At 60.8% G+C, this 24,584-nt stretch overlaps 2 protein-coding genes across 2 annotated transcripts; both read left to right on the top strand.

The window, feature by feature from the left end:
* The first annotated feature begins 4,325 nt into the window (after nt 1-4,325).
* Nucleotides 4,326-22,230, top strand: DPH1 (diphthamide biosynthesis 1). Its single transcript, XM_062507019.1, has 12 exons — nt 4,326-4,374; nt 5,119-5,265; nt 7,510-7,573; nt 14,954-15,075; nt 16,791-16,945; nt 17,558-17,679; nt 18,868-18,936; nt 19,652-19,808; nt 20,716-20,816; nt 21,047-21,125; nt 21,430-21,561; nt 21,899-22,230. Exons 1-12 carry the CDS (start codon nt 4,326-4,328, stop codon nt 21,971-21,973), a joined length of 1,272 nt encoding a protein of 423 aa, XP_062363003.1. The 3' UTR covers nt 21,974-22,230.
* Nucleotides 22,103-23,307, top strand: OVCA2 (OVCA2 serine hydrolase domain containing; the record flags this gene model as incomplete). The annotated part of the gene is given in 2 exon segments (XM_062507341.1): nt 22,103-22,395; nt 22,397-23,307. Coding segments are annotated over 2 exon segments (990 nt in total), but the record flags the coding sequence as incomplete, so codon positions are not given.
* Between the last annotated feature and the right edge of the window lie 1,277 nt (nt 23,308-24,584).

Genomic DNA, 24,584 nt, shown 5'->3' with positions numbered 1-24,584 from the left:
GTCTGGGCAGGTCTCGTCTGCCAAGCTTTCCTTGCTCCCCTCCAGCACCACCACAGGGACAGCCTGGGCCGCATCCTGACCCCCTGCCTTGCTTCACCGGGCACAGAGAGCTTGTGGCTTCCTATCAGCTCTTTAGGAAATTAAACTTTTATAAGCAGAAAGGTTTCTGGGCTCTCGGCTCCCTGGCGCAAGAACCGCAGTCCAGCCTGTGCCTGCACCCTGCCCACTGACTGCTGGCCTGGCAGGGAGGGATGGAGGCTGGACGCTCCGTTGGTGGGATGAGTGATGGAAGGGACAGGGATGTGGCTGCCCATGACCTTGGTGTCATCCTTGACCTGGAAAACTCCTTCTCCTGCATCACCAGTATTGCACTCCTGCCTGCGGCTGCCTGCGGGCACCTCTGACAAGGCTGTGACACCCTCACCTGAGATGGAGCTGCACCCCACGCTGTCACCCACTGCCACGCCACCAATGACATCCCACTGCACAGAATCCACCCTGAATCCTACCAGTGACTCCACAGATGAAGCTCACAGGGCACAAGAGACCCAAAATGCCCCCAGGAATCATACCCCGCTGCAAACAATTTGCCTGCGTGGCACCGCATGTGAACCCATCCACTCAGAGCTGCCTCCCTTGGAGATGTCAACCACGGCACAACTCCTGCTGCCTCAAGCCCTGCCATGGCCCCAGCCTCAAGCCTGGTCCTGGCAGTGGGACATGGAAGGTGGTGGCAGTGCCACCATCAGCCCGCGCTGCCACCCACCAGCACAGCCTTGCGTTGCCACCATCCTTGACAAAACCTGCTGCCTCGGAGCCCCTCAGAGGGGTTTGGCCCAGCCCAGCCAAACAATGCAGCTGTGCCCTTGTCCCCTTGCCTCACATGTGGGTGTCCTCTCCACACCCCGCTTGGGGCAAATGCTGGGGACAGGGAGCCCCTGCCCAGGGACACCTGGCCACGGTGAATCAGGGAGGGGAGAACCTGCTGGCAGGATGGAGGCCTCCTCTAACTGCCTGTTGAATTATTCAGGAACAGTATTAACTTATAAATGAGTGTGTTTGACTGATTTTGTGGTTGATGTACAGATAAATTCTAATGAAAGACAGCTACAAGATTTTAAATTATTAATTAGACTGCCACTTAACAAAGCCTACTTGGCACTCTATTTCCTTGCTTAACAAGACAAAAACTTTAAGAATAGGTTTTGCTTTAGCCCACAGGCTCTTCAATTTGCATTTTGTTTTTCTAGCTCCACAAATGAAAGCTGTAGATCTTGACCTTAACAGGCTACCCCTGGTGGGATCCAACCCTGTCGGCAGCCTCGCTGCCTGCCTCCACCTCAGGCTCCCAGTTTCCCATCCTGGATGATGCTTTTCCTCCAGCTGGCAGCACTAGGTCTGGAAATCGAGGCTGGAAACCGGGACTACTCCGAAGGCTTGGGGTTTATTCTCAAGTCGTCCAGCCAGGTTGGGTTAATACACCAAACAAAGCTGAGGCATGAGCCATAGAAAAGAGCATCCGAGTGCGAGGCCCCACAGCCGCAAGGTGACATTTCCCCCAGTGGGAAAAAGCATCTCTGGGGTAGCAGAGGGGGCTCTGCCCTGCGTGGGGGTCCGCAGCCCAATGCCAGGGGCTGCATGCACAGCGTTGGCACCTTCTCCACTGCCTGAGCCTCGTCGGAGAAAGGCATGTACTGGTGGTGGCAAGGGCTGGGCCTGGGGCTGTGTGGCCGCCCCCTCCCTGGGGCATGGGACAGCAGTGTGGGGTGCAGCCAGGGTCCCCCCGCACGGCACTGCTGTCCCCAGCATCTCCCCAGGACTGGCCCCGGCACAGCGGGGCCGGGGGTCCTGCCCACCCCCTCCTACCATCCCGGACCCCAGGGAGGGCCGGCTGCTCCCCTCGCTGTGATGTCACAAAGCTCCTCGATGATGTCCCAGGCGGTTGCCATGGAAATCGCGTGATGTCACAGCGGAACGATTCTCCTCGGGGGCGGGGGGGGGGGGGGGGGGGAGGGCCGAACGGGACGGCTCGCCCCAACTTCCCCGCCGAACCCCCCGCTCTCCCCGGTGAGCTCCGTTTCCCGTTCCTTCGCCCTGACGGACGAGTACCGACCCCCCACCCCCACCCCGCCCGCTGCAGCCCCGCTGGCTCCGGGATCCGCCGTATCCCGGTGCCCGCGGGACCCGCCGCGTCCCCAGTCCTGCGGGACCCGGCTCCTGCCCTGCCTCCCTTCGCTCCTCCCGGTCTCCCGCCTCCCCGCCGCGCTGCGCTCCCGCCGGTGCCGCTCCCCGGGGGGTACCCGAGCCTCGGTGGCGGCACCGGTAACGCGGTGGCGGCGGGGGGCGCCCGGCGGCGCGGCCCCAACTTCGGCGGGGAGACAAACTTCGGGGACGGCCCCGCTGCCCCCGGTGCCCGCGGCACACGGTGCCCTCCCGGTGCGGTGCTCACCTTGGCGGAGCATCTTGGAGCCGGGGCGGGCGCGGTCTCCCGGCGGCGGCGGCGCTCAGAGCCTCGGGCGCGGCGGCGGCGAGCGGTAGCGGCGGCGGCGGCTGCTGCTGCTGTACCGGGAACGAGGAGCCGGAGCCCGGGCGAGCGGCCCCCGCGGGGGCATGGCGGGCCGAGCCGCAGCGGCACCGGGGAGCGCCGGCCCCGGAGCACCGGGGAGCGCCGGCCGCGCCTGTGCCCGCCGCGCGTCCCGCCGCCGGCTTTTAGGGGGGAGCCGCCCCCTCGGGGCTGGGGCAGCCGCCGCCCCCCACCCCCTCGGGCAGAGCCTATAAAGGGGTGCCCGGTGCCGGTGCCGTGCTGCCTGCAGCGGCGGGCAGGGCTGGGCAGGGTGGGGCGGGGCAGCGACGGGGCGGGCAGGGCTGGGCTGGGCCGGGCTGGGCTGGGCGAGCCCCCCCCCCCCCCGCGGGCCCCCCCTTCCACCGCCGCCGCCGCCTCTCCCGCCTCCCGTGGACAGTTCGTGAAAGTGCCGCTGCTCCCGTTCCCCTCGCCGCCGCCCTCCCTCCGCCCCACCGGGGGGTACGGCCCAGCACCTCCCCCCCGGTGCTCTGCTGTCCCCCCGGGACCGACTGTCACCCCCGGCGCATCGTTGTCGCCTTTGCCGTCGTCGTCCACACGGTGCCCCTCTATCGCACCGAGGCTCCGCCGCGCCGCCCCGTGCCTGCCGTGCTCACGGCTGTCCCCGCTGTCCCGCCTGCCCAGCACCGTCCCTGCCGCTCCCCGGGGACCAACCGTCCCCTCGGGTCCTTATCGTCCCCTCTGCCCTCCGTGTCGCTGTGTCCTGCCGAGATGCCGCCGTCCGATTCAGGTCTCTGTCCCAAACGCCCCGGCACGGTCCTAGCCGCTCCCTAAGGTGCTCTCTGTTTTTTCTCGTCCCCTCCGCCCCACCGGGTCCCTGCTGTCTCACTGGGGTCACGGATACCCCACCCGGGGCTGTGCTGTCCCCTCTGCCTCCCTGTCGTTGCTGCTCCCTTTGTCTCCCGATTCCTGCTGTCCCTGCTCTCTCCGCCGTCATCTCGACGCCCCACTGCCCCCGGGCTGTCGCCACTGTCCCCAGACAGTGCCTCCTGCCCCCAGAGGGTCCCCCGCGCCTCCTCCCTTGTGCACCACAGGGGGTCCCGTTATCCCACCGGGAACGCAGCTGTCCCCACTGCCCCGCCGAAATCGCCGCTTTCCTCGGGGGATCCCCGCTGCCTCCTCGGTCTTCTATCGTCCCCTGGAGGTCCCCGCTGACCCCGGACCGTGCCTCCTGCCTCTCGAGGGTCCTTTTGTCCCACCGCGGGTCCCGTTATCCCAAAGGGAACGCTGCTATCCCCACTGCCCCAAGAGGGTCCCGTTATTCCTCTGCGAGCACTGCTGTCTTTATTGCACCGTAGGGACCCCCGTTGTCTCCAGGGGCTCCCCATTACCCTCGGGTCCTTCTTTCCCCATGCTTCGCGGGGACGTGGCTTCTACCCCACGGCACGGGAGTGGGGGGGGGACACACACGGACCCATCACCATGACAACATCCCCGGTACCCCCGCCCCATCCCTGTGTTAACATTAGCACCGTTAACCCTGAAGCACCGCGAGGGATGCGGCGGCACCACGTCCCCGACATGAAGGGCGGACAGCCCCACCGTGTCAAGCGCTTGTCACATCCCACTGCACTCCCAGTGTCCCGCCGGGATCGTGGCGAGACCCGCTCGGTCCCCGCCGCACCGCCCCTCCCGTCGGGGCCCGCCGGTGCGCTCCCAAGCTCCTTCTCTCGGCCGGCGATTGCTCCGGCCTTGCGCAGGGATCGCTTAGCGCTGCCTTCCCTCCTCCACGTGTGCCACAGCCATGGCGGCCCCCGTGCGGGTCGGCAGCGCGGCTCCGGTGCCCGCCAGAGGTGGGCTGGGACCGGCTCAGAGCGGGGCTCCCGGTGCCGCTACCGGGTGCTGTTTTGGTTGCCTCGACGAGAGAGGCCGAGCCGCTGGCGGGAGGCGGCTCCGCCACCGTCGCGGCCACCCCCGCCGCCGTCCCGGCCCAGCTGGCCCTTTATCGGTTGTCCCGTGGGCCGTGCGGGGAGGGTTTGGTGGCTCGTGAGTGCCGGTGTTGGGCTGGAAATAGTGAATAATCCCCCTGCTGTCACTCCCCCGCTGCACTCTGGCATCGCCGAGATGTAGGGGGGCGGCTGCTGTCGGGGGGGCGGCTTCAGGATGAGGCTCCCGGGGATGGATCACCCGGCGCTGGGTGGCTTTTTCCCGATGGGATAACGGGATCCCCTTGTAACGGGACGCATTAGGGTGTCGCCGGGGTGCTGGCCGTTGAGCGCTGACAGGCTGTGCGTGCTGTCCCCTCGGTGTGGGGACAGCCAGCTGCACTCACAGGGTTTCACATAGTTACTGCGGTGCTTTCTGGGCTAAGAAAAACCCCCTTGTTTCCCCAAAAAGCGCCAGCAGTCTGTCCCCAGCGTGAAGGGCAGGACCCCCACCCTTTTTTTCCCCCTTGTCCCAAGGGGTTTGAGCACAGCGACCCTTCCCTTGCTTGACCCAAGGACCGGCATGAGGACGGCCAGGCTGCTGCTGGCCCGTGGCGTGCGGGGTGCGCTGTGCTCTGACGGCTCCTTCGGGTCCCCCCGTTTGTCCCACAGCCCGAGCGCGGCACGTGGCCCAGCAGATCCCCGAGGAGATCCTCGGGAACGCGGAGCTGCGGGAGGCGGCGGAGGCGCTGCCCCCCAACTACAACTTCGAGATCCCCAAGACCATCTGGCGCATCCGGCAGGCTCAGGCCAGGAAGGGTGAGCGCTGAGCCCGGGGGATGAGTGGTTTTGGGGCTGGTTTGTGCTGCTGAGCCCCACGGTGGGAGGCAGGTGAGGGGTGGGGCTGAGCTGCTGCTGTGCCCCCGTGTGTTTAGGTTTTGTCTTGGCGAGCTCTCCTCCTCTCGAGGGGGGTTAATAGATCTGTATCTCTGGATTATAATCACATTGGACAGCACAGGTTGAGCTGCGCGGACCTGTCAGCCTGGAGATGTGTCTGGGATGCTGGCCAGGTCCCTGCTGTGCTCCTCTTGCCTCTCTCCTCTCTCCCTGCACTTTCCTGACACACTGCTGGGGCCGGGAATGGAGAGCCCCACAACACTGGGCACCGGGAGGGGCTGGCAGGGATCTGGGCTGTGCTTGTCTCTGGTCTGAACCTTCCTCAGAGAGTTGTGTAGCCCCAGAGGAGCTGGGAATGATTGTGGAGGCTTCAGGAGTGGTGCCAGGGCTTTCCCTGCACAGCCTGTGCATCCCACTGAGCAATATGTGATCAACTACGGGGAGCAGGGCACAGAGCCTCCCCCTCCATCCCCGCATGTCACCAGTGTCCCCACCCTGACTTCACGTGCAGACAAGGGCTGTGTGGCAGAGCCAGATTTGAAATGCTTTGTATCCACCTGGGAATGTCTCTGCCTGCTGCCACCGAGCTGGCAGGGCTGGCAGGCGTCACGGGGGATGTTCTGGAAGCTGAGCTGCTCCCGGCTGTGTTGCAAAGGGCTGGAGGATGTGGGGCTGTCCGGCCCATTCCGCTGTGGTGTGGCAGTCAGGGCTGGACATGCCCCGTCAGGACACAGTGAGGCCACCCAGCCATGCTGCTCTGGCTTTCCTTGCTGTGTTTTGCTGCTTGGCACCTCCTAATTAAATGTAAATATGCGGCTGGGATTTAGGCTTCCGAGCTGGGAGCGGAGCCCATCAGCCAGCCAGCCGTGCTGGGATTTAAAAATCTGTGTGTGCAGAGACCAGCCAGGGGCTCGTTGCTGGGGGAACGCAGCCTCCCACAGGGCTGCAGCCAGCCTTGCCTGTGCCCTGCCTGCTGTGGGGTTTGGGGGGGTTGGGGAGCCCCCTTTTTCCCCATTGTGCTGTGATGGTGAAGAACGACACAGCTGCCTCCTACCAACCCCCTGTTTGCAGATCTGGGGTGGAGGGCAGCCCCAGATGGGCCAGAATGGTCTCAGATGGGCTGAGGGATGCTGAGACATGGAACCCTCATCCCAGCCAGCTCAGGCAGGTGCTGGCAGAGCAGGGGCAGCTTTCTTTGGGCCATGCGGGTTGGAACAGGGTGGGATCAGCCAAATTTGAGCCGGGCCTTTACACAGCTCCACACTGGCCAGCGGGCTGGGCCTGGCAGCACGGGGATTTTGTTGGAGGGCAATGTGGAGAGAGTGTTTGGATAGATAGCATGGAAGCTAGGATTTCTTAGTGGGACTGGGAAGTGAAACAACAGGATTAATGGGGCCTCCTCCATTCACCTCCTCCATCATAGTCCCTGCTCCTCCCTGCCACCCTGTGGGGGGCTCCTGGCTGGACCCCAGCACTGGGCAGTCTGCTGGCCTTTGGAGTAAGAGGGATTGTTCTGAGCTGTGAGGAGGGAGGAAATGACAAACATAATTTGTTGTTGAATAAATTCCTGTAAGGCACAATGCTGCAGCTGTTGCTGGCCACCCTCCTGAAATGGAGAGAGAAGTTGGGATGGGAGGTGTGGAGAAGGGCAGTGAGGATGATCAAAGGTTTGGAGCAGCTTCTGTATAAGGAGAGATTAAATAGATTTATGTCCTTTAGCTGGAAAAGAGGTGAATGAAGGGGGATATGATAGGGATGTAGAATTGTGAATGATGTGGAGAGGCTGAACAGGGGATGATTATTCACTCTTTCTTGTACCAGTAGAACCAGGGGCACGCATTTACATTATTAGGAGCAGGTTTAAAATAAACAGAAGAAAGTACCTTTTGCTGTGCAGCACATAATTAAAATCTGGAAGTCATTACTGTGGGAAGCAGGACAGACCAGCAGTGTCAGCGGGTTCAGAGAGGGATGAGGTGTGTGCACAGGGAGAGTGGATACAGCCCAAGCAGGACAGTCTGCACCCCAGCTGCAAGAGCCACTCGGATGTTTGGCCAACACTTGGATGGTTTGGGGAGGGTGGTTTGTGGCTGCACCTTGAGCTTGTCCCCAGCTCAGGACGTCCCTTCCAGCCCCTCCTAACCCCGTGGCTTTTTTTCTTCTCAGTGGCCCTGCAGATGCCAGAAGGGCTCCTCATGTTCGCATGCACCATTGCTGACATCATTGAGCGGTAAGACCAAAGCTTTTCCCTGATTCCCTGTGGGACTCTGGCGCTGGTGAGGGTATGGGAGCTATTTCTGGGGATGGGTTAGCCACTGGGCAGGGTGAGGCCCAGGGCTGTGGATGAAGAGGTACTGTGGCTACCTTTGTGGGGCCACAACCTGACTGAGCACATCTGGGCAGCCCTGCAGCAAATCACAGGAACCTGAGGACAGGGACCAGCACGGTGCCAGCCTAACCCTTGCAGCTTGGCTTCTCCTCCCCTCTCCACTGTGCCGGGAGCTGCTGACAGGCTCAGCATACCAGGGCCCCCGCGGGGGTGCTGGAACCGGGGAGCAGCCGTGTTAACAAGCGGCTGCCGCCAGCCCGGTGCCCGTGCACTCGCCACGGCAGCACAGCCAGGGGAGGGCCGGCAGCGGGGCCGCCGCTGCGGCACGGACCCATCCTCCTCCCCCATGGCCTCGTCCTGCCTCTGCAGCCACGCTGCCCAGCACGGAGATGCGGAGGGGCAGCCTTGCTGCGGCTGGGGAGGCTTGAGGCCACGGAAAGGGTCACTCCTGCTGGGTGACCCCTTCACCATGCCTCCTCTCTTGATTTTTCTGTGCTGCCTGAGAGGCGAGGCTGAGGCGCTGGAGAGGAGCTGGGCTGTGCAGTGACAGTGGATGCGGGCACCTTGCAGAAATTGGTCGTGATCTCTTTCAAACTGCCGAGTGCGTCTGCCTTTCTCCCCACCCACCACAGCCCCCTCCGCAGCCCCTCTCTGTTTTAGCACAATGAATTAGTGCTAATAGCACTTGGTGCCTCGTCTGCCATCGGGGTTGTGGCACTCATTAGCAGTTGCTTTGCCGAGGCCAGCAGCCTCCCCTCCCCGCCATGCTGGGTGGGAAGGCAGCCGTGCCCGCGGGCTTTGTCCCTGCTCTGCCATTGTCTCCCCCGGGGGATCACGGCAGCCCCACACTGTGGGAAGGTGGGCGTGGGCAGGGGACGGGCACGGGGGGCAGGGGGTGGGCGCGAGTGTGGGCAGCTCCGTGTGGGTTTGTCCCTTTAAGTGGAGCTGCCTCCTCTCCAGCTTTGGCACCCAGCCGCTTTCATGTCTCCGACTTCAAAGGCAGCGGATTAAGGGGCTCTTTTATCTGAATGAAACCTTAAGCCCCACTTCCCGGTGGATGGTGGATTCCAGGGTGCTGAATGCCAGGGTGCCGGTGGATTCTGGGGTGCTGGCATCCTTGCTGGACTCGCCCTCTTTGCTGGGGGTGCTCCACAGGGCTGGTGAGGGGTGCTGGTGGGAGATGGGTGCTGTGTGGGTGCAGATGCAGAGCCAAGAGAGGGGATACAGGGGCACTGTTGGGATGGTGTTTGGAAGTGGGATGGCTTCAAGGCTGTGCAGAAGAGACGTATCTTTCTCTCACTGCCACCTTGCAGCACCCAGAGACGTCCCACTGCCACCCTCTTACTGGGAGCACTGGATGCCCTCTGTGACCGTGGCTGGGGATGTGGCTGTGCCGGGTATCAGCACTGCCAGCTGGAGGACTGTGGCTGCGGGCAGGAGTGAGCCCAGCCCTCTGTCGGCTCTCTCAGGGACACACTGGGGACCCAGTTACACTGCTGGAGGTGAGGTGTGAATCTGCAGGTGGCCTCGTTAGTTCCTGCCTCTTCCTGCTATTAATATTCATCGCCAGCATTAATGTGGAATCGCAGCTCGGCAGCCCGCTCCTGCTGGCCCTCCTCACCCAGTGCTGGGGCCGGATGAGCCTCCGACGTGACAGGAATTGCTGCAGCCGTATGCTCTGGCTGCCATGGCCAGGCTGGGGACAAGAGCTTGGGCTTCCATCAACCCTGGTGTCCCCTTCCTCCTGATGACAGAGAGGATGTGAGGGCTGAGCGTGACAAGAATACCTGTGTGCCCAAGGGGGGCATTGCTCATGAGCAGCCCCTTTACCCAGCCCATCCCCACAGCCTCCTGCCCTGTCCTTGCTGGGGAGTTTGGGGAGTGAGTTCCCCCTCCCCTTCATTCTCTGCTGCTGGCTGCAGAGCCATGCCCGGGGCTGGTGCCCCTGGGGGTGACAGTGCCCAGGCCTGTGAACTGGAGCCATGTCAGCTGCCACTCAGACGGAATATTTATCCCTTCTGCTGGAGCTGCCTTTTAATAGAATATTTGTGCCATGGCCTGGTGGTGTTGGGGAGAGCCAAGAGCAGGGATGTGGCTCACTCCCCCGCATCACAGGCGGCTTGCTCGCTGTCTGTCCCCGTGGAGTGGGATGGCAGTGTCACCACGTCCCTCACTGCCATGTGGGAGTGAGCCGGCCCCCGGGGAGCTCCATGGAGCAAGAAGGGGAGGGGGGCGGCCAGTTGGGACCCGCCTGAGCTTCCCAGCAGTGCACTGGTGCTTGCCGAGCCCCGAGGGGCGGCAGGGATGAAGATGTAGCTGAAGCATCACAGCCGCCGCAGCTGGAAAGGCCGGTGGGGTTCTTAGCCTGGAGCCTTTGAAATGGAGAGCACACTCGGAGCATTGACCGGTGTGAGGCCAGTTAATTACCGTTAATAGGTTTGTCACTGTCAAAGCTGTGCCGGGGCGAGCGGCCAGGCTGCGGGGTGGTGGGGGGGCGGCGGCGGGGCCGGGGTCTGCGCTCTGCCGGCGCCGCATCACGACGCTCCCTCCCTCGGCACCTTCCAAATTGGCTCCATTTGTCACAGCTGATGTAATTCGGCAGAGGGGAGCTCGTGCTGGGGGGCGGCAGCGTGGAGAGCCTCGTGGGGGGAGCTCGGACCACAGCTCAGGGAGGGGCAGCCCCCCCCAGCCCACCCGCTGTCGTGCCAGGGAGGTGGCAGTCGTTTCCCCGCTCCGTGCCAGCAGCTTGCAGCTGGGAGCTGTACAGCCAGGAGTGGACCCCTGCTCCCCTCCCTGCCGGGGCTGGAGCAGACGGATCAGCTGGGCTCTCAGCTGGGCTTTTGATTCCGTGTTAATAAAGTCGGCTGTCAGGCTTTCGCAGCTGCTAATCCCTCTGTCTTCCTGTGCCACGCCAGGGTGAGAGGCTCCTGCTAATCGGCCGAGGCTTGGTGGCGGGGGTGGGTAATGGCAGAGGAGCCCAGGGGTGTCCTGATGCGTGCACAGGGTGCCCTGCCACAGCTTTCAGCATCTCCCAACTCCCAATGGCTTTTGAAGATCCATGCGAGGTGGTGCTGGAGGTGCACAGACCATCCGAGTCTCATCCTGGTCGCTCAGGAGCATATGGGGACATTTTGGAGTGATGGGTGGATCCTGCTTGAGCAATAAAGAGTTACACATCTGTGCGCACAGCCCAACAGCTGTGGCAGAGCTTGAAATGCCCCACTATGGCCAGGACAAAACAGGCCCTGATGGCCGGTGTGCCCCACAGGCTGGTGTGTCCAGCAGGTTCCCAGTACCAGCATGTACCATGTCTCTTGGCCAAGCAGGTCTGCCATGTGGCACTGGGCAGTGTGGCACTGAATGCTGTGATGAAGCTGGCAGCATCACCAGGAGGTCCCAAAAGGCCACCCTGGCACACTAACACAGATCAGGATCTGGCCTCAGCTGCATAGTGCTGTAGCTCTGCTGGTCAGCGCTGCCTTCCCTTCTCCCCTCATCCTTTTAAACACAACCTGGAAGTGCTGGCATCAGGTGCATGCTGAGCAAGGGAATTTAATCACTGTCATTAAGCACACAACAGCATCATTAGGAGGAATGAAGTTCTCACTTCACTGGAGATGTTCAAAACCTTCTACCCGCGTGGTGGCTGTGCCAGGGGATTGGGCTGGGAGGAATGTGTGGGGTCTATAAGGCTTCCAGGGTTATAACCTTCTATAACCTTCCAGGGCTGGGATGTGCCAGCACAGATGTGGTGTCACCATCCAGACACAGGATGGTCATGGTGGCTTTACAACCAATGTGCACTGGTCTTTGGTTTGTCTTATTTTGGGTTTTATTTGCTGCTATGGGACCAGCAAACCTGGGGTGCCCTGGAATATGCCCCTTGAGAGGTGGTATTTTCCCTGTCTCCTACGATGAGGACAGAGTGGGAAGTCCCCTTAGGGGGGGGCGACCCAGCTGGAGATGGTTCCTCCTGAGGGGCTGTGGGGACACCAACCTCATCGTGCCCCGCATGCAAAAGCTCTGTGAGGCCCCATCATTGCCCAGCTGCAGCCGGGCTCTTCCAGCACCAATTGCAATAAAATTGCAAACTCATTATTTTAATTACGTGCAGCCTTCCTGTGCTAATGAAGTTGGGAGTCTGGTAATGGGGCTTGGTGATGGGCTTCTCTGCTAATTAATAAGTGCACTGTTCTCAGCCAGGGCTGGACTCAGGCCCCACAGCCCAGGGCAGCAGCACACACAGGTGTCCTGGGCTTGGGCAGAGGGCAGGCAATGGGGGTGGAGTTTGTGGGGTGATTATGGGGTGGTTGTGGGGTATTTGAAGGGCCACATGCAGGTGAGGCAGGTGGCTGTGAGGCAAGGGGCAGTCTGCACCACCGTGTGTGTCCCTGTTCTCAGCACAACATGCAGGGACCCTGGCATCCCACTGCTGGCTCCATCCCATAGCATAGGGGTGCCAGGACTGGCCACTCTCAGCCCAGTCCCCTCAATCCCTTCCCCATCAAGGGCTAGTGGACACACAGGGGCTGAGGACTTGTCCCTGCCAGGGAAAGCAGCTCTGCCTCATGGCTTGAGGACCAGCACTGTATCATTCACACACTGCCAAGGGACCTCGAGCTCCTGCCAGCAGCAAATGCTCTCATTCATTTTTCGAGGGGCTGGGATAAATCAGGGCTGCTCCAGCCAAGTGCCTGTGCTCAGGTGGCAGGAACTGGCTATCCCATGCTTGGAGACATGCAGGCCCCATGTGTGCATGTGTCTGACCCAGCGTTTTCAGCCCCAAAACTTGTCCCTGGATTGCTGCTGCCTCCATCCTTCCCTGGGGAAGCAGGGCTGTGAGGGCCTGGGGGTCCCAGCCGGGATTGGGGCCGGGACCTGGCCCTGGAGCACATCCTGCCAGTGCTGAGCATAGTGCTTTATAAATGGGATTTTGGGAGCCATCTGTTTAAAGGAGCAGATAATGAATTAGGGGGAGATGAGAAAAATGCTAAGGCCAGGCGGTTTTTCAGAATGAGCCGGGGTTTGCGGGATGTAAAAGATGAATAACCTCCCCACGTGTTCAATATTCATGAGCTCCCAGCTGTAATGAGCGTCTCAGCGCTGGGTGGGGACATCCCTGTCAGCACGATGCTGGGACCCATGCGTGGTTGTGACAACTTTCAGGGACACAAAACACTGACAAGGATGCTGCCGTGGCTGCCCCTTGCCCACGTCCTGGTCCAGGCTGGTTGGCGAGTGGCTTCCCAGCCCTCGTTAGAGGCAGGTGGCTGCTAATTGACATTTCCTTCCTCTGTAGTTTGATGAAAGACTCTGGCGACACCGAACTGATTAAAACATCAAGGGGAGGCTCTGGTGCCTGCCTTTGATTTGTCTTGGGAGATGATTACGGCTCCGCTCGATTGTCCAGCCCAGCCAGAGCAGGTGATCCTGGTGTGTGCCATCCTGGAGCTCCTCCTGCAGCACCACCAGGCTCCTGGCCTTACCAGCCCCATGGGTTCCCTCCTCACCAGGCACCATCCTGTGGCCACTTTGCTCACCTGTGACTCCACACCCCGCAGCCAGAGAAGGAATCTTGCCCATGGCCAGCACAGGGCTCAGCCTCATGTCTCCCTGCCCAGCTGCAGCCCCGCACACCGGGCAGGGCCACGGGCACCTCTGCCCTCCTCCTTCCACCGTTGCTATTTCACTTTCTTGCTCTTCACCCCCAGGGACTTTCTCTGGGGTTTGGGCCAATTTGCATACATTTTAATCTATAAAAAATTAAGCGGCGCTGGCTGCCGCTCTGAGTCAGACCTCCCCATCCTGAATCTTAAGGAGCTGAATAATTTTCCACTTTTGCTGAGATGTGTGGAGTCTGATTCATGTTCATCTCATCACCTCTCATTAGAGGAGGGGGCTGGGGGCTCGGAAGGGTGGGAAGAGCCTTCTCGAACCTTCACTGGCAGCCCCCAGGCCCACGGCATGACCATGTGGGCAGTGGAGGAGCCATCCTCCCATCCAGGCCGTGCTGGCCACGAGGAAACGCACGATTTCAGTGCTGGCAAGATCCAGCCCATCTTCTGACGCTCCCCAGCTGCATCCCCAGCCCTTGTGGAGTGGGAGCTGCCCAGCCTGGACTGGGGAGGTGTGGATGGCTGTGCCCCCTCCTCGAGGATGCTCCAGCATTGCTGCTCCCCTGTCCCTCTCCCCGGGCGCTGACGGATGGGCCGGAGCTGTTAATATTCAGCACGCTCCGCCATTTCTCCACCTTCTGCCATCTGCCCAGCTCTGCCCACCATTTCTATTCTTGCCACCGACATAACATTCCCTGCCTGGTGCTTGGCGGGAGTGCGGGACCCTGGCCCCCAGCCAGTGATGGGTGCTGCAGGGGGTGACGCTGTGCCAGGGTCCCCTCCCTCCCTGGTGCCCTGTGCCAGCAGCAGGGGGGACCCCACTGGTAGCGGGCCTCCAGTAAATAAGGAATTAGCATCTGGTTTAAGCAGCCCCTCCAGGCACGGGGCTTTGTCATCGCGATACCTGCTCTCATCCTGCTGCTGTGGCGGCTCCCTGGGAAGGCAGCCAAGCTAATAATCCCCCAAAATGGTGCAATAAATACCCACAAAGATGGTGCCTCTGAATCATGCCAGAGCCCTGGTTTTGCTGCTCAGTGCTGGTGTGTGCCCCTTCACCCGCAGGCTGGCAGGTGCCAGGTGGGTTTGGACCGAAGCAGTGGAGGTAGGGGATGGCACCAGTGGTGCTTAGGTGCTTTCCCTCGCCAAGTGCCATTTAAGCACCAGCTCTTCCGGAGGTCACTCAGCTTGGCCAAACTGGCATCCAGGGGTGACACAGCCAGGTGCAGATTGGATTCACCGGCTCACACAGTGCCCAGGCATGGGGTGATGGTGGCTTGGTTGTCACCGCAAGGGATGCCAGGACAGCTGTTCTGCCCATCCTGGTGTCTCCAGTCCCCAGGGCTGGCTGGTGGAAGCAGTGGCACCACGCTGTGCCGGGTCTCCCTCTGCTGCTCTCCCTGCTGGAGCATTAGGAATCTGGCAGCGTATTGTTTGATGAGTGGATAATCCGCTGAATTGCAAACAGCTTTACCCAATTGAAGAGGCGGATTACCGCTCTCCAGCTTAATCATGTTGACATCTCGGAGAGTAGCCAGTGCTTGTTCTCTTTGGCGCGTGGCTCGGTGGCAGCGCGGGGTCCCCCCATAGTGACATGCCACGGGGCTGGGGGGCAGAACCTGGGCTGTGGTGATGCAGCCGTGACCCTCAGTGTTGTGCCTTCCCACAGATTCACGGATGCAGAGGCGGTGGTGATGGGGGACGTGACCTACGGTGCCTGCTGCGTGGACGACTACACGGCCCGGGCCCTGGGCGCTGACTTCATGGTGCACTATGGACACAGTTGCCTAAGTAGGTGTCACTGAGTCCTGGGGTGCTGCTGGGGTGGCCGTGTGTGGCACTGTGGAGGCTATGCCACTGACACCGTGCCACACCAAGTAACTCCACACCCCTCTTGACCAGCTCGGAGACTTAGTGCCAAAGGCTAATCCCTTCCCAAAGGGCTTTCTGTTCTCCAGCTTCAGCTGCTGGCTTTGGCAGGGGCCAGGCTGGCTGGGTGGTTGCTCACAGGCAGGATTTTGGGTGCAGCAGGGCGTGCTCATCCTGCTCGGCTGCTGCAGCAGCGCACGGATCCAGCCTTGTCCCCAAGAGCAGAGCAGCAAGGCCGTGGCTTGGCAAGACCCCGCTGTCCCAGGAGCTGCCAGCGGGGATGAGGCTGCTCTTGCCCCCACCTGGCCTCTGTGGAGTGATGAGGAAGGGAATGATGGCAGAGGAGAGTGAGGGCCTGGGGGTCCCGCTTGCCCCGGGACTGGGAAAGGCAGCTTTGTGGGTACAGTGCAGGCTGGGCGGGGAAGGGAGGAGGAGGCTGTGTGCTCCCCAGGCGGACAGTACTCTGGATCCAGTTGCCATGGAAACTGCGCTGCTGTCCCAGATGCTGCTAACTTTGAAGTCCACCCAGGATGGAATCAGCCCAAAAATAACAATAAGACGCTCTGGGTTTTAAGGTGGATCTGCAGAATTGCCATAGTGAGTAGGAGGTGTGTGAATCCCTGCTGCTGCCACGCTCCCAGCACCTGGCAGCCCTCCTGGACGTTTATGGGGCCCTATAAACGGGTTTGAAGAATTGCATCAGACTCTGTATGAAATACTGACTCTGCAGTTGAGAACTCTGTCCTGAAAGCCAGGGCGGTGTGAGCGTTCGTGGTGATAAATATGTGTGCTAGGTGCTTTGTTACAGAAGGAGGGTTATGGGCACCCCTGGAACAGGGAGTATAAAACTCCTGGTTTGTAGCCTGCTGCTCATGAATGAACAGCAGGAAGGGGAGGAAGGGGCTATATCCATCAGGCTGCTCTGGGGAATGGGACTCACATCAGCTGAAGCTGCTCCCTGCAGGGACAGGCAGGCACTGCCAGGCTGACTGTCACCAGCCCAGCTGCCATCTGCTGCCTGTGGCCTTGTCACCCTTGCCTGCTCTGTGTTGGATGGGTCACAGGGCGGAGTTGAGTGGGTCACAGGCCACCCTGGGTTACCCACGGGCTGCTGTGAGGATGCTGGGCTCCTTTTGAGCTGCCCACGGTGGTCCTGTCACCAGGGTAGCCAATGGTGAGGTACACAGATGCTTCCTGCTCCCTCCCAGCCCCACGTGCCCCGCAGGAGGGAGTAATTTGCACTTAATTGTTATCAGGCTAAGAGCACCAAAATGGGAAGTGAACACGGAGCTGCGGATCGATGTGGACTCTGTGTACTTTAATTATTCACTTAATCGTGGTGACAAAGGCTTCTTAGCACCAGGGGTAATTAGATTTGTGTTCATTGATTCCCCAGGCTGTCATTATCTGGGGAGAAACGAGCGGGTGCTCTCTGTGGCTCCCATCTGCACCCCCTGTCCTGGGTGCCAGCACAGGCAGAGGGGTGGCACAGCCCACCCTGCCTATGCCAGGGCAGTTTGGGGCACAGGGAGCCCCACCAACATGCTTTATCCCCCAGCTGCAGGCAGCAACAACCTGGGGCTTGCTGGAACCCGGGGCGTGCCCTGCACTCAGACCCTGTCTCTTCCCATCACCAGTTCCCATCGACTCCACACAGGGGCTGAAGATGCTCTATGTGTTTGTGGACATAAAGATCGATGCATCCCATTTTCTTGAGACCATTCGCTTCAACTTCGCAGCGGGCACCTCCCTGGCCCTGGTCAGCACCATCCAGTTCGTCTCCACGGTGCAGGTGAGGTGGGAATCCCTGGCTGTTGTCTCCCCCTGAGTTTTCCTCTGGCTCAGCCCTTCCCCGTCCCAGCCCCACAGTAGGAGCAGCTGCCCCGGGGTGCTGGTGGAGCTGGTTCTCCTCTGACGAGTCTCTGCAATAACGTGCTGCTGCCATAATGTTGATCAAGTACTTTATAATAACTCTGATCAATGTTTCATGGCGGCACCCCTCCCCAGCTCCCCCGGGAGCTGCTCTGGAAATGTCAGGGCAGGCGGTGGAGCACTTGGCATTTTGATGCAGTGCCGGCAGCGGCCGGGAAAGCTCCGGCGGGTCTGTCTGTCTGCCCCTGAAGGGCCGGCTGGGCAGGACTGGAGGAGATGAATGAGCCTCTTGAGCCGTGTCTATCAAAACACGGGGCTATCCAAGCGTTAAGCCTTTTCCCTTGTCTTTTAATTGATACGATGGTGGTTGAGCCTCGATGAGCATCCCGCCTGTGCGGGGGCTGTTCCTGGTGCCCCCCCCCGAGCGGGCTGGGTCACAACAGCTGGGATTACCAGGGCTGGGGTGTCCCCAGAGGTCCTCAACCACCCTTTGTGCCACGGCCTGTCCTTGCTGATCCCACATCTCCCACAGGCAGTGTCACAGGAGCTGCGCTCCCAGTACAAGGTGTGTGTGCCCCAGTGTAAGCCACTGTCCCCAGGAGAGATCCTGGGCTGTACGTCACCCCGGCTTGCTCAGGACACGGATGCCATTGTGTAAGTACCCGGGCTCCTTCAGCACCCTCCTGCCTGGTCCAGGCTTGCCATCCTTCCTGCACGCCCTGCCTGGTTTTGTGCAGTTTTGAGGGGTGGTGAGGGACATCCGCAGGCTGGGATGGGTCCCCTTCTGCTCCTCATGCTGCTTTAAGTGGCGTGTGCTTGTAGCACAGAGGAAATAATTGAGTCGTATATCAGAATAGATAATAGATGGAAGGGCGGGTGGATAATTGGAAAAGACAAATGGCCAGGGCCCAACATCACAGCAACATTAATTTTATTTAAGGACAGCAAATTAGAGGGAGCACTTCGCTTCCTATCACCTAATTATTTTAGGTAATGGAAATGCTTAATGTACTGTGAATACAGTGTGCTGCAGAATAAATAAATACAAGGACCCCACCCTTGGGGGGAGCTGGGGAGCCCAGGTGTGGGTTTGGGTCCTGCTGAGCTCCTTTTTGTGAGCCAACAGCACCAGTGCCTTTCCAAGCACGGCCATGCAGGGATCTGGGCTCCAGGCTGCTAGGCAAAGGGTCAGTGGAAGCTCTGGATTCATCCTGAAGCAATTTCCATTTCTCCAAGGACATCAGGAGCAGGCAGGGGCAGCCAGGCTGGCACTGCATTGGTGAGAGTGGGTCCTTTTGAGCTGGCAGAGGAGCAGCAGTGCAGTACCAACCCATGCAGGTGCACTCAGCCTTACCTGCGTCCTCCCTGCGTTATTATTTTCTTCTTTGCACCGTCTCTGGGGCTAACTTCTGCAGACAAATTAGCTTTGATCTCCCAAAATGTCATTCTCCAATTAAGGGCAAAATCTAGTCAAGTTTTACGTCTGAATTCATTTTCCAAGCCCTCACTCCATTAGGGCAGCTGAATGAAAGGCTTTGAAATGTAATTGCTGACTGGAAATCCGATTAGAAATGGAAGCAGCAACGTCTAGAACCAGCCATTGAGATGGAGCAGCTCCCAGCCACCCTGTGCTGGTGTGAGCACACCTCCTTGCTCCGAGCATGACTGTGTCTCCAGCCCTGCCATGCCAGGGAACCCTGGCTGTGCCTGCTGCTCCTGGGCCCCAGAACAGGAGCTTGGATTCTTGACATCTCCACTGTGCTGCAGTTTGGGAAACCAGTGGACACATGGATGGGGTGCTGCTGTTTCCCAGTGCCATAGCTCTCTCTCCCCTCTCGGCAGGTATTTGGGCGACGGGCGCTTCCACCTGGAGTCCATTATGATTGCCAACCCAGGGATACCTGCATACAGGTACAGCCACCCACTCCAATCCCATGACAGGGAGCACCCCATCTGTCCCCATGTGCACCCCAGCAACACCCCTGGGCTGTAGCTGCCAGCAGCAGGCACAGGCAGGTGAGAGGCCATGGGATGGGTGAGGAGGTGCTTTGGAGGAGATGAACACCAGCCATTTACTCCAGCTGAATATAAACATTTTGACAAGTACCTGTGGAAGCTTGTGGAGGTGCAGCCATTAAAGCCCGGCTGCTGCAGGCAGAGGCCATAAAGCGCGATGATGAGGCCGCTGAAAGCAGATGAAATATCAGGAGTGAAAGGCTGGGCCCATTTGGCAGAATCTGAATTTCCTAGTAGGTCGTTTGTTACGAACGGGAGGCGCACGTCAGGTTTATGGCGCTGGTGAAGCTGCCGAAACCCGAGTGGGATTTGATTAAAATTCTCCTCGTCAAACAAAGCAACAAATCAAAGAATTCTTCATAATTGATGAGCCAGAATGGGGGGGAGCTGAGTATGAAGCCAAGCACGGAGCCGAGGCTGTGCTGGGTGTTGGGATGCTGTGGTGGGACACTTGTCCCCATCCTTGTCTTTGTCCCCTAGCGAGTCGGCTGGGTCCTACATAAGCCAGGAGGACAGATGCTGTGGGAGGCAATTAGTGCTAATGAGGGATGGGCATCACTGGGAGGAGGGCAGGTGATGGAGCACGTGTGAGTCTGGCTGTGCTTTGCAGGTACGATCCCTACAGCAAAGTGTTCTCGCAGGAGCACTACAGCCACGAGCGCATGCACCGCGCCCGGCAGGACGCCATCCGAACTGCCACCAGTGCCCGCTGCTGGGGAATTATCCTGGGCACGCTGGGACGTCAGGGCTCCCCCAGCATCCTACAGGTACCAGCCCCCTCCCCAGTGTCCCCACTGGACACCAGAAGGTGCTGTTGGGTGTGGGGAAGGATTGGTGAGAGATGGCACCATCTCTGTCCTCGCTGCCAATGTGAGGGTGGATGTGGCACCACTGGGAACCCATCAGTGGCCACTGGCTCCGGTCTTCGCGGGCAATTAGCAGCAGATGAAGGAGGCTGGACAAGGGCTCATTAAACTCGTTCCTGGGGAGAGCTGGCCAGTCTTGGAGAACCTCCCCCCCCCCCCGCCCAGACAGCTCAGCAATTAATTGGCTGGGTTTGTCTTAATTGGATGAACTTCCGATCGGGTTCAGCATCCCTGCTCAGCTGCTGTGCTGGCGCTTTCTGCACCCCAGCTGGGTGAGGGGAGCAGAACAGCACAGTTCTGCCCTCTGAGCATGGTGGCCCTGCCCACACCCAGAAATTCTGGGGTAGCCACAGGTGAGATTTGAGGCAGTGTAGGGACCAGTGGGCAAAGCAGGACAGCAAGGTCCCAGCAGCTGCTCTTCCACAGCGGGCAGGACACGGGCATGGTCGAGGCAGAGGGTGGTTAGTGCCGGCTCTGGAGGACAAGGACATCTCTGGCCCCTCTCCTCCTCCTGAAAGCTCTGGCTGCAGCCAGCCCATGACAGGCGGGTGTCCCAGGGCAGGCAGCCGCTAACGAGAACAGATTGTTGTCATTGAGCAGTAATTACTTCATTAGGCTGAGGCACGTGCTGGGGAGAGCTGAGCGCAAGCCGGAGCCATGGCCACAGTCTGGCCTATGCTTAGGGAACACAGCTGTGGGGCAGAGCTGGGACCCACAGAGAGTATGATGGCCAGGAAGGTGATGTGGGCAGGGCTTGGGGGACTTGCTGAGGGACCCTAACCCTGCCAGGTGCCTTTTTCCCCCACAGCACCTGGAATTGCGTCTCCGCGCCCTGGGCCGGCCCTACGTGCGGGTGCTGCTGTCTGAGATCTTCCCCAGCAAGTTAAAGCTCTTCCCAGAGGTGGATGTGTGAGTGCTGCTGAACCCCTCCGGCCTTAGGGTGCCCTATCCCTGTGCAATTCTCACTTGAAGCTGTCCCTGACACATCTGAGCTGCTGTCACTGTGCAGCGAAGGGGCATGGCTGTCCTTACCAGGGTGGTGCTGGCACAGGAAGGACCATCTGGGGTTCTGCTGGGCAGTGTCACTGTGGCTTGTTCTTCCCAAAAGGCACATCCCCACTGTGACATTTCCCTTCCAGGTGGGTGCAGGTAGCCTGTCCCCGGCTCTCCATTGACTGGGGAGAAGCCTTCAGCAAGCCACTGCTGACACCCTATGAGGTGAGCACCCCTCTCCATTTTGGGGGGACAGGCCTGGCTTGGGGTGATGCTTCAGAGCAAGCTTGGAGATGTCCCTTCACCCAGACAGTGTCCTCTCCTCTCTCCATCTGTGCTCTGTGCACAGTTCAGGCATGCTGCTGGGATATCCAATGTTTTGTGAAACCACTGGGATTCCCAATGCCTCGAGCTTTGCCCCAGCAATGCCCTCCCCGGCACACCAAGCTGGATGCTGGGACTTCTCCCAGCACCACCAGCTCTCCCTCTGCAGGCACCGCTCGGGACTCATCCCCGATCCTCTCCACAGGCTGCTGTGGCTCTCCAGGACATCGAGTGGCAGCAGCCTTATCCCATGGATTTCTACGCCAGCCAGTCCCTGGGGCCGTGGACGGTGAACCACGGTGGCACACAGCCCCCGCGGCGCGGGCGGCCGGCACAGGTGGGCAGCGGGGGGGTCACCGGGTCCCCGCTCTGTCCCTCGGACCGGTGAGAGCACCGGCACAGGCTGAGCGCCCGGTGCCGCCCGGTGCCGCGTACCCAAAGCGCCACCCGGTGGTGTCGTTGTCACCGAACAGTAACGGGGACAGTGCCAGCCCGGCCCGGGGGAGGGACACCAGGGTCCCCCCTCGGCCCTGGTCGGGGTGAGCGCCTGCGGAGCCCCGCGGCTCTCCGGGAAAGGAGGGGTTCCCGGACGGGGTGCTGTGAGCCGGGCACGAACTGGCTCATCGCAGCTCTGGCTGGGGCTGGGACATCTTTGACCCTCCCTCTCCCTGCAGGGGAATCCACTCGTGTCCCCCGCCCTGCCCGAGGGTGGGGAGCAGCCAAGCACCGGGGACACCGCAGCCTCGTGAGTATCGACTGCCGCGCTCTGTGACCTGGCATAGGCAGCGGCGGAGGCACCGCTGATCCCTCCCACCAGGGTAAGCACCACCGGGACACCCCTCTACCACCGCTGGAATGATTGGGGTCGCACCCCATAACTCGACGAGACCACTACCCGCAAGGACCAACCCCGGCTGTGCACAGGGCGATGTCCCTCGCAAGGCCAGGCCGTGCCGCGGCCCTGCCTGCGGCCGCCACGATTTCGCCGGGGATCCCGTCCCGTCCCGTCCCGTCTCCTCCCGTCGGGGCTGCCCCATCCTCGCCTCCCCCTCCCGGCGACCTCCCACCGCCAGGGGGCGGGCGTCACCTCCGCTAAGGCGCGCCGCTCCCTCTCATCTCTCCGGCCAATCAGCGCGCGGCGTTTCGGCGGGAAGGCGGAAGTGGCGCTGCCGGGGCGCGGCCATGGCGGAGGCGCGGCCGCTGCGGCTGCTGGCGCTGCACGGCTACCGGCAGAGCGCTCGCCGCCTCCGCCAGCGCACCGGCGCGCTCCGCAAGGCCCTGCGCGGCCGCGCCGAGCTGGTGGTCATCGACGCGCCACACCGCTTGCCCGCCGGCGCTGAGGACGACCCCGACGGGGACGACCCCCCCCGCGGCTGGTGGTTCTCCGGGCCCGGCACGTTCGAGGCGGGCGAGGCGGCTGCGGCTCCGGCGGGGCTGGAGGAGTCTCTGTCGACCGTGGCGGCGGCGCTGGCGGAGCACGGGCCCTTCGACGGGCTGCTGGGCTTCAGTCAGGGCGCGGCGCTGGCCGCCATGGTGTGCGCCCTGCGGGCCCGCGGCGACCCGCGTTTCCCGGTGGCCTTCGCCGTGCTGGTGGCCGCGTTCGCCAGCCGCGCCCCGGCACACGGACACTTCTACCGGGAGCCCATCGCCCTGCCCACGCTGCACGTCGTAGGCGATACCGACGCCGTCATCGCAGCAGCCCTCAGCAGGGAGCTGGCCCAGTGCTTCGTGGAGCCCGTTGTCCTCACGCATCCCGGCGGGCACTTCATCCCCGCGGCCCCGGCGCAGAAGAAAGCCTACCTGGAATTCTTGGAACGCTTCTGCCCCGGGCAGGGCCATACTGAGCTCCCAGGGGCTGGGGAAGTTTGAGACCGGGCTCTGTAATAAAAAAGGCTCTGGTGAGCCACGTGCAGCCACCCAGCCTGTGAAACATCACTGGTGCCATGCCTCCAGAGGGACCAGAGAACAACTCGCTGCACATTCTGCTCTTCGGTGTTCACCCAGGCCAGGCTAAATAATTCTTTATCTCCCTTTTTTCAGCTTTTTTGTATACATCAGGATAAAATATACACGTATATATGTATATACAGTTATATACTATGTGTATAACATGTATGACATGTAACACGTGAGTGTGGGGGTGTGATAGTGAGGGGATTGTGGGCAGGAGGGTGATGCTGCTCTGTGTGCAGGGTGCTTTCAGAGACTCCAACACCTGCTCAAAATGAGAGTCCCTCAGCTCAGGCACAGGAAGTGTGTGCAGAGCACAGAGCTCCAGCAGTTTCACACCCCAAAGACTCGTGGTTTGTAATATCTGTTAAGCCAAGCTTCTAGCTGCTCTGGGCCTGGAAAACCCTCTCATCCTTGGCAGTGCCAGGGCTTGTGTTTGTTTCAGGAATGAAATGCTTGCTGACTCGGTGTGCACGTGTTGAATCTTCCCTGCACAAAGTGCCTCCATGAACAAGAAGAACTTGTCGCAGTTTGTGGCTCTGCATTATCCAAAACACACGAAAATCTTTATTGCTGTAACAGTTGCAGGAGTTCTGCTCAGCTCAGCACTGGCCACCAGTCTCAAGAGAGGAGCCGTAGCAAAGCTTTTCTAACCATGGCTTTCCTTGGGGCTGTAGAGTTGGTAAAAGAGGGAAATTGGGTGAAAAATGTGAATATTCCTCCTGCTTGAGCAGTAGGGCGGTGCAGTGTCAGCTCTATGAGGGCTGGAGGACACTGTGCTGCTGAAGCCCTTCCCCTCCCCTCAGCTGAGAGCAGGCCTGGGAGCTGCTGTAGGTTAAACCAGCATAGCAGGAGTGAGCAGTTCTCAGCCCCATCACGTTTTTTCCCCCTGTTTTGCAGATGGTGATAGTGGCAGGAGGATGTGGCTGTTCCCCTGCAACCCAGCCACACGCTGCTGTTACCCTGCGGGGTTGCGGGGGCTCGGGCAGTGCTGGCCTTCTGTGCCATTTCACGTGGGCTGTGTCACATCTGCTGTGAAGGCGTGGGGTGTCCGCACCTCTTGGTGACCACATCGGGGACACCAGGGGATGTGCTTTTTTTGGGGCTGCGCGCCCGGATGCAGCTGTGGCCGAACACGGCGACCAGCTGCGACAACGCAGCGGAGCTTTTGTCCCTGCGCTGCCGAGCAGGGACGGCAGCGGCCGCGCTCGCCAGCCCTTGATGATCGCCGAGCTCCTGCTTGCCCGGCGCGGGGGAGGCACCGCAGCCATGGCCGCCCACCCGCACTGCGGCCCCGCAGCCCCGGCCCCGGCAGCTCCTGGGAAGAAGGAAGGAAGGGGAAGAAGCCCAGGGTGCGGTGAGTGAGCAGCACGGTCCCGGCTCTGCAGGCAGCTCCCTAGGGTGGGTCGG

This window comes from Cinclus cinclus, chromosome 22 (assembly GCF_963662255.1).
Source record: "Cinclus cinclus chromosome 22, bCinCin1.1, whole genome shotgun sequence".
Lineage (NCBI taxonomy): Eukaryota > Metazoa > Chordata > Aves > Passeriformes > Cinclidae > Cinclus > Cinclus cinclus.
This window is presented reverse-complemented; position numbering and strand designations above follow the sequence as displayed.

Coding starts and splice junctions, on each gene's coding strand:
- DPH1 (XM_062507019.1), top strand. CDS start 4,326: ATGGCGGCCCCCGTGCGGGTCGGCAGCGCGGCTCCGGTGCCCGCCAGA. Junction 17,680..18,867: donor CAGGACACGGATGCCATTGT/GTAAGTACCCGG, acceptor CCCTCTCGGCAG/GTATTTGGGCGACGGGCGCT. Junction 18,937..19,651: donor CCAGGGATACCTGCATACAG/GTACAGCCACCC, acceptor TGTGCTTTGCAG/GTACGATCCCTACAGCAAAG.